Source organism: Alligator sinensis, unplaced genomic scaffold (assembly GCF_000455745.1).
Source record: "Alligator sinensis unplaced genomic scaffold, ASM45574v1 scaffold50_1, whole genome shotgun sequence".
NCBI lineage: Eukaryota > Metazoa > Chordata > Crocodylia > Alligatoridae > Alligator > Alligator sinensis.
In genome coordinates this window covers 790,443-806,644 of record NW_005842059.1, presented here as the reverse complement: position 1 = coordinate 806,644, position 16,202 = coordinate 790,443, and the positions used below count along the sequence as shown (strand labels likewise).

The following is a 16,202-nucleotide window of genomic DNA, read 5'->3' as shown; positions in this document are numbered from 1 at the left end:
GAAAAAGCAACAAATCCTAAAGCCAGACATTTTCTATCTCTGCTCAATGCTTTCACCACACAACACAAGTTTTAGGTAAGACCTGAGAAGCCAAGGCTTTGTGCTGTAACCAACTCTGGGTCCATGCATGCAACTTCATTGGCATCAAGTACTGCAGGGGCACAATACGGCCCTTAGGGCAGTACCTGGCATGGAGGCAACAGAAAAAAGCTCTTGAGAGAGAACTAGGAGTGAAATTCATCCAGGTGGGTGCAGGATACTTGGCATCTTTTAAGCATCAGTGGGTGAGATGGGAGAGGCCGTGGCTGTGCTGGATGGGGGGAGCTCTCTAAAGCAGTGGGTTTCAACCTTTTTTCATTTGCAGACCCCTAAAAAATTTCACATGGAGGTACAGATCCCTTGGAAATTTCAATTGGAGGTGCAGACCCCTCTGAATTGTAAGTGCGGGCATTCATGTACTTCTAATTGATCATAGCAATCTTTTTCAGACCCCTTAGACATAGTCTGTGGACCCCCAGGGGTCCATGGACCACTGGTTGAAAACCACTGCTGTTGAGTAAGGCTCCATCTACAGAGGCTCCAAATAGGTGGGTGACAAGAGGGGTTATCGACAGATGGGCCAAAGGATTAACACAAATTCAATGGCCAGAAATTCTCAAAGAGAGGCACTGAGGCAAAGCAGCTGCAATCCCAGTCCCTAACGTATGGGCAGAAAAAACTGGGGGTGTGGGCCAGGTGGATTTTGCACCCTTCTGGTCCTAGCAGTGCAGCCACGGAAATACCCCATAGTTCTTGCATTACACAGTGTTTGCGAAGCTCACCCTCTTGCAAGTACCGCTACGAAGGTGAGGATTGCTAATCTGAGCATCGACATTGGTCCTGGTCTGAAACAAGAGCCAAAAGGTTTTAGGGGAAGATGACTGGGGAAAGGGGATAGTGTGGAAGGGAATTACTCAGACTGGCAATTCCTTCCTTCCTACTCATTTGCTCATTCATTGGGCATGGCAGTGCAGAGAAAGGGCAGATTTAATTTTATTGACAAGTTTTGGATCATATTTGCTCACTATGAAGGTGGCTCTCTACTGACCATAACCACACACATGGCCTGATCGTGGCCCTCTGTAGTCCTGAGCACTCAGGATTCCCGCCAGCCATCAAAGCAGCTAAGCTGCTGTCTGGAGAGGCTCTGAGCCTTTTGCAAGACCTGGCTAAAAAACCACCAAAGGCCTCTGCGTCCTGTTTTCAGGCACGACTTGGGAACCTTGTTCTGAAGTCCTGTTGTGAGACTTCAGGTCCTAAGTCACCTTGGAAAATTTTAGTTTAGGCCTGAAGGGTGTCCCAGCCCCTGAATCCTGGCTTTAACACAGCGTGTCCTCCATACCACATAGTCAGGACTCTGGCTCTCATCTTTGTCAGCTCGCCCTCGCTGCACGCGGAGACCCAGCCGATGGCGCAGAGGCAACGTGGCAGCCTTTCCTCTCTGCTCAGAGCGTGGGCGTCCTCTCAGCATTGGTCAAGAATTCCTTCTGACTTCCCATCATTAGGGGCATGTACAACCCCTCTGGGCAGTGGAGACTCATTCCTAGGGGCAGCCCCCCCACCCTTGCACTTCTTTATTTCCATTAATGTTAACAACAGATATTCAGATTCAAAACTAAAAGGAAATTCTGTGCCATTTCCTATAATTTCCAGCCTGTTGTCCTCTTGGAAGTCACCTGAAATGCTGCAAGGAGGGGGACAAATGGCTTGAGGGAGCTGGAACTGGACTTATTTAACCTAGAGGACACTGAGAGAGGATTTAATAGCAGCATTCAACTCCCTGCAGGAGGGTTCAAAAGAGGATGGAGCTGGATTGTTTTCAGTGGTGGCAGATGACAGAACAAGGAGCAACGGTCTCAAGTTGCAGGAAGGGAACCTGAGGGTAGCTATTAGGAAGAATTTTCTCACTAGGAGGGTAGTAAAACACTGGAACAGGTTACCCAGAGAGGCGGTGCAATCTCCATCCTTGGAGGTTTTCAAAACCCAGCTAGACAAAGCTTTGGCTGGGATGATGTAGCTGGGGCTGGTCCTGCTTTGATTGGGGGGTTGGACTAGATGTGACCTCCTGAGGCTCCTTTCAGCCCTAACTTCCTATGATTTCTATGTGGCTTGTAGTGCAGCAATCCAGAGCAAATAAGAGAACTACCATCCTGAAGTGCCTGACGCAGGGGAAACAAGAGTAGATATCTTTTTGATTTTTAAATAGCAATGACATACAGCCAAACTCTTCTTCAAGTGAAGGCTCAGAACTAAAAGCTTCCTCGTCGGGGTTCTGCTACCTGAAACATTCTGGCTCAAGTCCACAGCACAGTAACATGTCAGACCCACGAGCCCTGATCATATAAACACAGGGAAAGAAACTGCATGCTTAACACAGATTTCCCTCCAATGTGCAGCGTTTCAACACCAGTGAAACTCCTTCTGTTTCAATGCAGCTCATTCTGGAAGGCCAAGGAGAGAATCAGGCACGTAGCACTTTTGTCTTAGTGCAAAGAAACAGAGATGTCGCAATACAACGAGCTGATTAGTCACTCAATCTAATCAAAAGCAGCAGAGATCAGCCCTCTTGGCTAACATTGCCGGGGTGTTTTCTATCCACTTACCTGTCGCGCTTGCCATCCCGTTCATATTTTCTAACGAGCCACCCATGTCACGATTGTGCTGGCGGCCCCTCGTTTTCTTGTGGTGCTGGTCATCTTCTTCAGGGATGGTAGGAAGCCCGTTTATCATCTGTTGGTCCTCATACCTATCCGACGCAAGAGAGCTGCTGTCCTCTGGGAAGTTAGTGCTACTTCTCGCTCTTTTGGACCATCCCAGATCCTCATCAGAGCTGCAGAGCGGTGCCTGCGCATCAGGGCTGTCACTTGCTAATGGGAAGTGACTGTGACCAGGCTGCAGGTCTTCAGCCCACTCCGCACCCTCCCTGCCGTGACTCAAACTTCTTTCATCATCCGAGCTCTCAGAGTAATCCTCATAAATTCCATCGCTCTCCTCCAAGTCTCGATCCCCGTAGTCTTCCGACTTGTGGTCCACTTTGCTCAGGTTGACCAAGGAGGCAGATAAAGAGTCTCCTGCTTGCTGAACAGCTTCATACACCCGGGACATCCAAGAGGAGAGGGGCTGCAGGAAACTCTGGGCAGCCTGAGAAGCCATGTTTAAGCACTATGACCAGTATCGGACGATCAGTTGTTCAGTTTTGCCATCGTGCCACTTATAATCCTGTGAGCTATAGAATAAGCATTACAAGAGATTACCATAAATCATTTGTCTATCAATGTCTGTGTCTTATCTATCAGCAACCACCTGGCCTAGAGAAGAGGAAAAGAAAGAGCACTTTCACCCAGATAAGGATATCACCTTGAAGACACCACCGGGAAGACAAGAAGGAATGGCAAGTCACGCACCTTCCAGCAGGCAGCAAGGGATTCTAGAGAAACTTATAGCAGATGGACAGAAATATAAACAGAGACCAAGTGGGCACCAGTATTTTTCTTGAGACACCTATATCACACCTGCTAACACCAGGAGGATCTCTACAGAGGAACTTTCGGCCAAGGGCTAAAGCACTGATCAGCAATTGGCACAGTACCCCTCTGAGGTATGTCTCCAGGATCATACTATGTCCATCCACTCAAGAAGGAAACTGAGGCACAGAGAGATTTTTCACACACACGTACACATAACTACACACCCGCCCACTGTATCCTCTCACATACAACACACATTTTCCCCTGAAAAACCAGCTGCTGGCAATGTAGTGGGCATTATATGCAAGAAATGTGGTAAGGACCCTGGATGGACTAGATCAGGGGTGGGCAAAATGCGGCCCGTCGGCTGGATGCGGCCCGCCAGGCCATTCTATCCGGCCCACGGGGTCCCTAAAAAATTTAGAAAATTAATATTTATCTGCCCCTGGCTGCCTGTCATGCGGCTCTCAATGGCTTGCCGAAACTCAGTATGCGGCCCTCTGCCCGAAATAATTGCAACCCCCTGGACTAGATGATCTCTTGAGGTCCCTGCCAGCCTTACTTCCCTATGATATGATACATCTATGAAACCATTTCTGGTTGTGGGCCAAAGTGACAGCAAAACCCACACGTGATCCACGGAGAGCAGAACAGTGAGCAGGCTCACTTCCTCACTGCTGCTGTTCAGTTACTTACAACAAGGACTGATCTTTTTTCTTCATTCTGCCTTTCAAAAACCAGGTGCATTTCTGGGGCATGTTGTGTATGAGAAAATACAGCATATCCAGGTCTGTGTATCTGTTTGTTTTAGGCGACCTGCCTAAAGGCTACACAGTGGCCAGTGGCAGACAGAAAAAGACTTCCACTGCCATGTTCCAGCCTCTCACTACACCAGCGTCTCAGTCCCTGAGAAGACATAACTCCTCTGCTGGGTTAATTTCTAGGTGAAGCAGGCACAAAAATTTCCTTTAAAGCAAGGGTGTCAATGGTATGTGCATGGGCCAGATTCAAAAGCACAGGGGCCAGAAATGCAGCTGTGTGAGAAGCAATGGCTTTTGCAGCTCTGGGAGCTGCAGTCATTAATGATGCTCTTGCCTGACTTACAACCCCGTGAGCCAGACAACACAGCCTTGCACTGCAGATCAGGCCCGCAGACCAGCCCCCTGCACCTCATTGTGCTTGCGGGACCAGATGAGTTTGACACCCCTGCTTCAAAGCGATCAATGTTTTTTTTTACATTTACGTACACCGTTAAAATGAAAAAGCCTTGACGTTTAAGAAATGAAATTACTGGCAACAGAAACAGGGTGATGAATAATTTTACTTTTTCCTGATAAGGAGAGTGAGGAGCACAGTATCCTGAAAAATAATAGTGTACAGAACAAAGAATCCTTGAACCAAAATTCCTTGGAAATTTCAGGAAAATAAGCACAAGGAGTAGTAACATTCCCCACTTACACAAGGCATGAATGTTATCAGAGACGGAACTGGTGAGCAGAAACCTGAAGACCTCTCTCTTTACAAAGAAGTAGATCTGCTGGTGGTAGAGGTGGGGTATCCAACTTGAGGGCCACGCTCCATCATAGGGGCATGAAGAAACCACAGAATCAGAAACGTCCTTCCTCACTGAAGTCCCTTGCTTAAAACACATACCCAGCTTGACCCACTTACCTTCCGTATAGGTCCTGATTAAGTACATGCTTAATGGTATGCATGCAAGTAGCACCAATAAAGGGAAGGGTGGTACTCACAAGCCAAAATGTAGGCATGTGCTTGACCAGCTTGATGAACCGTGGTCCTGATCTACATAACTCATCATTCAACCACAGACCAGCGTACTCAAATACAGTGCTACCAGTAAGTTGGAAATCTACCTCTCTGCTTCTGTGCAGAAGATATGGCTCACATTCATTTTGTCTGCCAGTACAGTAACAAGGCCAGCAGCACTTCAGCAGCACTCCTCTACACTGCCATGCCACTGAACCAAATTCAAAACCTCAGTGAAGATCAAAATTGCCACCCTCCACCCAAAAGGTCAAGTGTGTTGCTAGGGGTATTATCCACACAGCAAAATGAAGGTGTGATCATAATGCACGTTAACATACCTACACTAGACATGGGGCTCAGCAAGACCAAGCAACAAGCCCTCTATGGATCCTGGTTACATAGTCATGGCTAGTGTATGATAAAGCCCGTGCTACCTCTCCTTATCCAGGCAAGCTAGATTAAGCTCAGCTAGGCATATTCGTACGTGTTGCAATCATGTTGGCATTTTACTGTGTAGAGAAACCCTATAATTCCTAAGCCTATAATGTGCCTATGTTGATGGATCCTTCAAATCCAATGGTGCATCACAAATGCACCAACATTAGTGTCCTCTCACAAGCAAACATCATGAGCACGATGATCATTCAACATCAACTTTGCTGGGCCAGCCGCATCAATCCAGGTGTCCGACTCCAGACTCCAGAAGCAAGTCTTATTCTCCCAGCTCAGTCAAGGTAGATACTCAAGAGGAGGACAGAGAAACTGCTTTAAGGATATCCTCAAGGCTGACTTGGAAAAAATGCAACATTGACATCAATTTGTGGCAGGCTATCACCCAAGACCTCCCCAAATGAAGGAAGAGTCTGCTGCAAGGATCTCAGTACTTTGAAACCCCATGACAACAACAGGAGATGGGAAAGTGGGAGCAGAAGAAGCAGCGTCACGGACTGAATCAGGAATTTAGAGCCGTCCATCCCAGGTGCAAACACGTGCCTGAGCTGCAGTAGAACCTGTCAATCCCAGATTGGCCTTGTCAGCCATTTTCAGACCCGCAGATAAAACAATCAAGAAAGACAATCACCCTCGACTATGAGGGATGACCGATGATTATGATGATTCTAATACAAGTCATAAAAACCCAATACATACTCGTAATACCCTAAACACACAGGCCCATACTATTTTAAACACAATTTACAATTTTAGTATTTCAAACACACAGATTGTGGAAGCAAGATTAATGTTGGCTGCTGAATTTTAGTTACAGAATTTCCACGTTTTTAAAGTTCTGTGGTTTTTTGCAGGGTAGGCAGTTGGTAAGGAGGGGAAGGGAGAGGTAAGGAGGGGAAATCAGTGATAACTACCATGTTCTCTTGATGCTTAGGTGAAATATCAGTTTTCTGCAATGAAACCTGTCTCTACTAATGAACTGAGCCTATGCCTAACCTTCAGCATATCAGCTGTCCCACTGAGTTCAGTTAAGTATGTGTTTAAGTAGTACCTTGCAGAACTGGAGAATAAATTTGAGTTGAAGAGGGGTTATCACATTTTTAAGACTTTTCTCAGTCATAAATAGGAACGTGTGTCCTTTTTATTTTCATAAATGATGCAGGAAAGCAACAGACCTTTTCTATATAGCCTCTGATGGATCTCAGGCTTTTTGAAAGTCTCTCCTCATGTTACACAGAAAGATTTGCAGATTTGAGAGGAGTTCAGAGAAGAGGAAAAAGAAATTACCAGTAGGCTGAACAAACAAAGTTTGGTTAAGTATGGCTATATGGGAACTAAAAGGAAAAATACAAGTAGTAGGCAACTGTTGGTCCTTCTGGATCATGGTATATGCGTGAAAGGTCATCAGGACCTTCAACGTGTATGCCTAGGCAGGAGTATGGAGAAGCGGAGGCTGCAAATACCTTCCATCCTCCTTTTAGTCCATTGAAACAATACCCAAGGACCAGACTGAGTCCAGATGTTCAGTGCCTCAGTGGTTGTAGTTATACACGCATCTGGGAATTGAACCCTGGTTTTATGCATGGCAGACAAAGATTCTACTACTGAACCACAACAGTGTGCAATCAGCAAATATTTTATGATATCGAAATGTAATATGGGATTCATTGACTTTACTGTCTTCAAAAGCACCAGGGTTTCACACCAAAAGAGGGAAGGATTATTTAGCATGGTGCAGGGAGGTTTAGCTAGGAGCAACTAAATTGAAAAGGAAGAAACAGAAGTAGAATATCAAGAAAAATCTTTTTAATAACATGAACTGGGAACATCTAAACAAGATGTTGACTGCAGAGTAGACTAGCTCCGCAGTCTATGTGTTGCACGTCTACATGTGCGCCCCTATTAGGCTGGAGTAAACGAATTTACTCCACAGCAGGGTAGTACTTGTAAATACAAGTCATCTTGCTGCAGAGTTTTTACTCTACAGCAGCATATATGTAGATGCTGCCCCAGCTGGCTGGGGCACACTGGTGCTTCAGTGTAGGGGCCGCCTGCTGCCTAGCCCCGCACTGGAGCACCTTCATGCCCAGCCAGCTCCTCCACAGCCAGGTCAGAGCAGCCCCGGGCTGTCAGGCTGACCATTGGGGCCCTCTTCCAGCCAGAGCTGCTCCAACTCAGCTCAATGTGCTGCCGTCCCTGGGTGCATGTTCAAACGGCACACCCAGGAGCAATAAAGTCTGGGGCAATAAGCTCTGGAGTGTATTACTTCACATTAATTGCACATGTAGATGCACCCACTAGGTTGTGGAATAATCCCCAGGAATACTGGTGGGAGCTGCAAAGCTTTGGACACTGAAATCTAGGTTGGTCAAAAGGTTCATACCTCTATTTTTAGGCAGCAGCTATCTGCTGAAGATGGCATGGATGACCTGCTAATCTGTTTCACCTGTGCCTTCTACGCCTAATTAATTTGCCAACCGACGTTCATTTAAATTGCTTTGGTTCACTGAGCAGAAATTTCCAAGAAATTGATTATTAGAATGCACTTAAAATTATAGTCCTAATGGGGGTGATAAAAGGTTAGGTAACTCAGTCTCAGACAATACACTTCAACAGTAATGGTTACTACAAAATCTGTCCGTACGTTCCAATGCCAAATGGACTCAAACATAACCTTGTCGCTAACTTTAATGCTTATTGCATTATGTCTGCTATACCTAGACCGTGCTTCCTGTGCAGCACACTAGACTGTTGACAGGAAGCATAGACTTCAGTGATGTTACTTCATTTCACTCTCCTTTTGACCTGTTGTCAGTCCTTCAGCCTGGTCCAATGTGCATATTTACATACAGAATTCACTTCACTTCACACAGTCTTCTCAGGATGAATCATTGCAGTATAGAACTAGCTTGGAGAAGTTGGCCATTTTCACAGGGAACAACCCCTGGGCTAAAAGGAGAAGGTCACACCTCGGAGAGCTATCATTTCAGGCTGCCTGTAGACTCAGGCTGACATAACTGCACTTCAGTGGACTCCAATGAAATTATGGAAGTTGACTCTACAGCCATACAGCTAGTGACAGTGGTGCACTCATCTGATTTAGGCATGGAAGGGACCTGAGCTCATGCCTCCCATGTTCGAGGTGATCCACAGACTACTGTTTGTTCTGAAGTGGGTGGGAACCATTCTGGACCTGAGAAACCTGTTTTTATTAAACTTGTTGCCACACCCCGACTCGCAGAACATTTTCATTTCAATTAAACTGCTTTATGAGGCAAATAGATTCCAGCAAAAAAAATTCCAACCGTCTCTAGTTTTCCTCATTCCACAGTTGCACAAAAGTCACTGTCTAGCCATGAGCTAAATTCACGGGCAAAAAGTCACAGAATTTACATCAGCTGTGATACCGTTCGTGCTGGGCAATGAGAATCTCTCTGCTTACAACCTCCATGGGGATGCTGAAAGGACTGCAGTGTAATCAAAATTAGAAAGTGGTTACCCTGAGCTTGCAGCAAAGGGAGCATCCAAATTTACAGCAGGTTGTGAACTGGCACTGGAGTATGACAGTTTTACAAACAGCGTAGAGAAGCAGAGTTTCTATCCATCAATCACGGACTGGCTCTTTCCCAAGAGGCCAACCTGTAACCGGCAATAGCACTGCTTTAGCAGGATGTTTATGAAGAGCTCAGACAGGCAGGCCCTTCCCACCTTACGGGTTTTAGCTTTGAAATACTTCAATGATCAAAACTTTTTTTTCTTTTAAAGTGGTTTGTAGGTGGAGAAGAGAAAGACTTCTGAGAGCAGTGTTTGGAATGTGTGGGAAATAAAACTGACTTGTTTTTAATGTGTTTTTCTTACTACCTCTCCCTCCGCCACCCAAGCGTATCCGATTAATTTCAAACCTTCCCAAACTTCCCCCCACCAGCGTCAAACCAACCATGAGGAATTTCAGTCCTAGTGCCTAAGGCAGGGGTGGGCAATTACGTTGGCTGGAGGGCCACTTGAGTTTTGGTGAGCTGTCGAAGACTGCACACACAACATTTTTCAAAAGATATCATTTTAACAAATTACAGATAAAAAACCAACCATGTACGTCGCAGGGCACTAAGCGGTGCCTGCTCCTTAAGGGCAGAAACTGCCTAGAGAGAGGGTCCTAGGAGCTGATCGGAAGGAGGCCAGCACCTGGGGACAGATGAACCCCAGGGCTGGGACTAGAGGGTTAGTTACTGGGCAGCAGCCAAGGGAGAGGAGCTCTTGTAGAGGAAGCTACTTGGAGATGCTTGACTGCATGTTCTGCTGCTGGTAGGATTAAGGGGCTAGAGGAGCTCATAAGTACTTGTGGGTGGGAGGCCCATTAAACTGAGAGAGAAGCTTGCCTTCTAAAAAGGGATAGAGTGTGGACCCCAGGGATTATTGTGTTGTAGCCCAGGGGTTTGCGTTTTCTGTTGTTATTTATACCAGTGGACCGGACTGAGGCTGTTGGGGAGGAGGAGGCCTCACTAGGGCACACTACAGTGTGGAGAGCCCAGCGCAAGGGAGGGCGCAGCTATAGGGGCCCAGGGCCTAGTGATGACAGGAGGCCGAGATAGATAGAGGCCTCCTAAAAAAGGACAATGTGTAATTACCACCTGTGAGGCATGGGGCGTGGTAAAGGGAAGGTTTTGGAGCCACACATCTAGCCCCATAAGGCTGGGGGGGAGGGTATAAGGCACCTCCTAAGTGTAGGACCCAGTAAGGGGTCTGATGACCCTCAGGGTTTAGAGGAGTCTGTCAGGACTGTGACCGAGCAGCAACTTGTGGGCAGCCTCCCGATTCATCAGTTATACCAGCAAGACGTGGTAGGCGAGATTAGTAGGCGCCCACAGGGCGGAGCCAGAACGGTCACAATGACCTAGGGACATCACGGCCTTCCCTGAGATGGCTGTATTGTGACAATATACTAAAAATCAAACATCTACTATAACAGATTTTTATTTCATTTTAAAAAATTATTTTTGCCCTCATTTATGGGTTTTTTTGAGTAGTGTATATAGAAGCGATTGCAAAACAGCTCAAAATAAAGTCTTACTTTTGTATATTATGTGTGGGGGGCGGGGAGGGGTGTGGGTTAGTGGTAGGTGGAGTGGGGTTTGTCCATGGGATGGGTGGCGGGGGGGAGATGTGGGATGGTGTGAGCGGTCACCTGCGGGTGGTTGACTGGGTGGGTGAAAGGTGACCAGGAACTAGAGCTGGAGCCCTGTGTGCTTGGGTAGGAGCCGCCTGGCTGCAGCTTCCCTCCACCTGGCTGGGCATCTGCTGTCTGGCACATGTCCCCACAGCTTCCCCACAATACCTGCTTCCTGGAGCAGCATAGCAAGGGCAGGAGGAGGAGGAGCTACTGGAGGTGGGGGGGGAAGCTAGCAGTACATGGGTGGCTGCAGTTGCACTTGGAGCAGCCCCACTGGAAAGCTGTGAGCACTTGCTGGGGCAGTCGGCAGGCGTGGGTAGGAGCATGGCCCAGGCAGGAGTGAGTGGGGCTCAGCCCCATGCAAAGCACTGCAGAGGCCGCCACAGGCTGGATACAATCAATTGGCAGGCACCCACCAACAGGCCAGATCCAATCAGCTGGCAGGCCAGATTCAGCCTGTGGGCCATATTTTGCCCACCCCTGGCCTAAAGAGTAGTGTTCTTTTTTCTTTTAGAAGTCAGGATGGCTAAAAGAGTCAAGAACAGAGATAAAATAGAAGCCATCAGAGCCTTTGCTATGAAGTCTCGTCCATCGACATCCCAGTTCTTTCCAAGCTATTTTATGAGCGCTGCTAACCATGGAAGGTACAATCATCCCATTCTAGCAAATTCTGAAAGAAGGAAGAATATTTGGCAGCAATTCAACAACTAACAAAAATCACAAACATTTATAATGATGTGTATAATAAATATGCCAGTTTTCACCGACAGTTATTCCTTGACCTGATCTGGGAACGATTTCCATAGCTTCACTGTTCTCTACAGAAACGTTCTGCCTCCGCCGTCCAACACACACATTGATTCTGTACCGAGGCGAGGACAGGTAAATAAAGTAACTCCAAGTCTCCAAAGGACTTAAACGTTCTTGAGTATTGGTATATAGAAAGATCCTCTTTCTGCCATCGCAACTCAGTAGTCCCAGAAAGCTTTCTTGACAATTCACTGAGCTCGTTGAATCAAGTCTTCACGTCGGTACCAAATAAAATACTGTATTATTTCACATACAGCATGCATCTTTTCTCAACCCCGCCCCTGCAAAAAAACAGCTACTGGAAATTGGAGTGTGCATTATATGCAAGGCAATGTGGTAAGATCTGTTTCTGCCACTTACTGAGGAAAACGAAAAGTAAAATGTGAACATGATCCCAAGGAAGAAGACCAATCAGCTCCTTAACTGCTGACACTCAGTTACTTATCACAAGGAAAAATCCATTTTTTCTTCATTCTGCCTTTTAAAATAAGATGTATATTTTATTCCAGGGCATACTGTATGCAAGAAAATACAATAATGGACTAAGTACAAGAAAAATGTTATTTCACTGGGAGCACAGTGATACAAGCGGCAGTCCTATGATAAACAAGGATACAGCCAACACAGTGATACGTGTCTTCCTTAAAATTTTGCAGTCTTATTCTCCCCTTGATAGTCATTCAAGTTATAGGCCTTGGTCTTGCAAGCAGCCTTTCCACGCCCACTTACCATAGCCATGACAAGGGTCTTCAGGCTTGTAGATGGATAAGAAAAGCCACGTTTTAGATATGTCTCACTAAAGAATCTTGACCCAGCCTGCATGTGAGATCAGGGCGTAAAATGGCACCCAGGTTATGGACCAATGTGACATGACACTGTCCACGGTCACTGAGAATGAAGGGAGGGAGGTAGAGGATGGGGATTAAAAAACCACATTGAGATTGAGCTTCAATGTCCAAGAAGAGATGTGGGAGAGAGAGGCCAAGTTCTGGGGCAGGTGGATCTGAGTATCATCCACACAGAGACAGTGGCTGAATGTGGGTTTCCAGGTGAGATTTCCCCAGAGACAGAGGGAGAAGAGAAGAATATGAAGAGAAGAATATGAAGAGCCCTCTGAGAGCCTTAGAGAAAGCTGGATGGGTCTGGATAAAGATTACTCCCTCTGAGTCAGACCTCGCCTCTGAGTCAGACCTTTTACCCCTCTGAGTCAGACCTCACCAGCTGGCCCTGCAGGGCATGGCCAAGGGGGGAAGAGAAGGGAAAGACCCACATTGCTTCTTCAACATCATAGAAGGCTCTCCTAAGGGCAGGGTTTTACAGAGAGAAGCTGTGCTTTGTCTGAACCACATTTCTCAATAGAAGCAGCCTTTATTTGTGTGAAGATAAATGCAGAATCCCAATTCCTTCCAAATGCCCCTTACCATGGGATGCTTCTCCTGGCATTTCTGAAGTTATTGTCCCTGGAGGTGGACTGGGGGCTCATTACACTCACAAAAGCAAAACAGGTCTCCAGCTGTTCATGCTCTTGCTTATACTTCACACGCAGCTTAGAAGCTTTTGCCTCTGTCTTCCTGCCCAGGCTCAACATGTCACAATGCTAAGCAACTCATAGCAGGTCGGCAGCATCAAGGTGGAGCAATTCTGAACCCCAGCTCCAAAACAGCCGATCTCTGTATTCATCTTCAGGAACATTCACCAATGGCTTCTGCATTTCTTGCAGGTGTTGGGAATTGCTGGCCAGCCTGAGCCTATGAAAGCACATGTGGGCACCACACCTCACTTACCTGCTGAGTACCATCCATCTGGATGCTTTTCAGGGTACAGAGGGGCTCATCAATACTCTTTCTATCCAAAATACACTCCGGCACGCACAACTTCTCACTTGCTCCTGTTCCACCCAGCTCTCTGTTAAAGTCTTGGGCATTTAAAGGAATGCAGATAAATGAGCCTACATCACTTGCAACCCAGCTAATGGCAACTCTGTTCCCTTTTCAAGCCCCCTCATCCTGCTTTGCACCCTTCTCAACCATTTTCAAGTGGAGGATACCCAGCACGTGCAGAGTTAGCACCATTCCTGTCTTTAACAAGCCTAACTCAAAAAATAAAAGGCGGGCAGGCGGAGAGGGAGGGGTCACCACTTAAATCCATATACATTTATGAAATGCTCAGCACTGGAATGACTAATTGCTTTAAATGGATGAAAAGTACAAGGAGCCTGATTCTCCAAACTGAGTGGAATAAATGAGCAGTAATTCACTCCAGTGAAGCCAGCAGAGTTACATAGGTTTAGAACAGATGTAAGCAAGATGTGAATCCGTCTCAGTGAAAGCTGATGGGAAAAGTGCCAGGGCAGGAAGTTCTCTGTCCTTCTCTGGGCGCAAACGGGACTCTAGCATCCAGAGACAGAGTGAAAGCTACTTCAAAGCAATTCCTGCAGGGCTCTTCAGTCTCAAAAATGAAAGCTGCAGACAAGGAAAAACAAGACAGGCCCTTTTAACATAGCTATTGTGAAAGCCGCACTTCCAGTTACAGGTCTGGCTTCGAAGCCTGACCCAGGCACTCAGTCATTTCTGCTAGTCTGAAACTCTTATGGAAACCACAAATGGCATGTTCCTTCCCAGCAGGTACTCAAAGCTAAGAGTGGCTGTGTCTTTTGCTGCTAACCTGGATCTCCCAAAGTGAACACTCCCCCCGCTTCCCAAAACACCCTGTCAACCTTCCCCAAGTAAAGGAGAAAGTCTGTATATGAAGATGGATGACTGTGAAACTCAAGCTAAGCTGGGCGTACTCACAACAGTTAAAATACAAAATACTGATGACAATGGCATAGTGCAAGACGGTGTGAGTTCACAGCTACGCCGTTTGAGAAGAAATAATTAGGTATCATTTCCAGTGTATCTTACTACATTCACAATGATTTTAAGCAGGCTCCTGGTTCTCTGGTACGTAGCTGTGTAAAATGGCTATCCTTGATTAATTAGTATGGTAAATATTTCTTATGCAATTAAGTCGTGTTTACGTGCAGGAAGGGTCATTCTCCATACGTGATAGCTGTTTCCTCCTGATTTACCCTTTTGCCTTAGGTTCCCTTAATCTTCCAAGGACAACTCCTCAACAACCTTGTGTTTTTCCCAATTGCTAATCAATGCCTTGATCCGTTCCAAACTTAATAGAACAGGATAACCTCTTGTCACAGAAAAAGGCAATTCATTCAAACTGGTACTTTCTGATAACCAATAATGAGCAGTTTGATTAACAGGACTTTCCTGTCAAGTACTGCTTGGGACTCTCTTGATTTGCACACTACAAGACTGCTTTGAAGATGCTGAGCTAAAGGGTATAAAAAAGGAACGAAACAGCGAACAGGGCGCGCACTTCAAGAACGAAAGATCCTTCTTCTCTTTTACGTGAACGTATCCACACCTTGAGAAGCTGACAAGACAGACAGACCGCCTCTTTGCCTGTATTGGTGAGAAATGATCACTTTACAGCTGAACACTAGACTTGGCTTTGCTTTAGGCTCATTTAATCGTGAATACTTGCAGTAAATCAAGCCTTTCTGTCATTCATCGAACAAGGTGTCATGTCAATCCTTTGACACTAGTCTGAAATCCCATTTTATCACTTAACAAAGTCAGAGACCTTCAAAGTCAGAACGACACCCACACATAGTGCCAAAGCATTTCTCCTGGCACACGGTACCGCAGTAATGGGTGATGTATAATCAAAGAATCATTTCATAGATTTCATTAGGGCTGAAAGGGACCTCGGGAGATCATCGAGTCCAGCCTCTATCATGGAAGAGTAGGGTTGGAGAGGACCTCAGGAAGTCACTTCTAGTCCAAGCCCCCATTGGATCAGTCCCATCTGACCCATCCTAGACAAGTATTTGTCTAATCTGCCCTTGAAAACTTTCTGCACAACCCTCTTGTACAGCTACTTTGTACTACCTGAAACATCAGAAACAGCCTGACTTGCAGGGAAATGAGGGCACCGCTGGTGGCACACAGTGATGCCCTCTGCAAAGGTGCTGGAGCAAAAGTAGTGAATTCTCCCATTTCTTATTGTTGCCTTCTGTTTTTATGGCTTCCTACGCAGCTAGCTGCATTTGGTGCTCTGCCAGTCTTTGTTGTAAAAAAAATTATTTCCTGATATCTTGACCAAAAATGGGTTGTTTGCATTTGTTGTTGGGTTTTTTTTGGGGGGGGAGGGGGTGTTGTGTGTGTGTATGTTGTTATTTAGCTTCTTGGCATTTCCTTCGCCTTCCTTTCTGTCCCTTTGTTCTGTGTTCTCTTTTTGGAAAAGAATGGCAGCTATTAATTATTTTTCCCCACAGCTATCACTGGAAACAAAGGAGGGCAATAGCAAAATCTATCGTGCAAATCTGACATTAATTGTTCATAACTGTTTAGACGCTGTTTCAAGAATCCAGAGTTGTCAACAAGGTAAAGAAATTAGAGGAAAATAAGACAAAAATGCTTCTGGAAATCCTAAATCAAAAA

General features: G+C 46.1%; 1 protein-coding gene across 2 annotated transcripts in view; it reads right to left on the bottom strand.

Annotated features, from left to right (window-relative positions):
- SYT16 (synaptotagmin 16) overlaps positions 1–16,202 on the bottom strand; it is a 166,597-nt gene that overhangs the window by 68,736 nt on the left and 81,659 nt on the right. For both annotated transcript variants that reach the window (XM_025203494.1, XM_025203493.1), the window contains exon 3: positions 2,643–3,265. In XM_025203494.1, coding sequence (XP_025059279.1) covers positions 2,643–3,192 — 550 coding nt within the window. In that variant the 5' untranslated portion in view covers positions 3,193–3,265. The remainder of the gene's footprint in view (positions 1–2,642; positions 3,266–16,202) is intronic.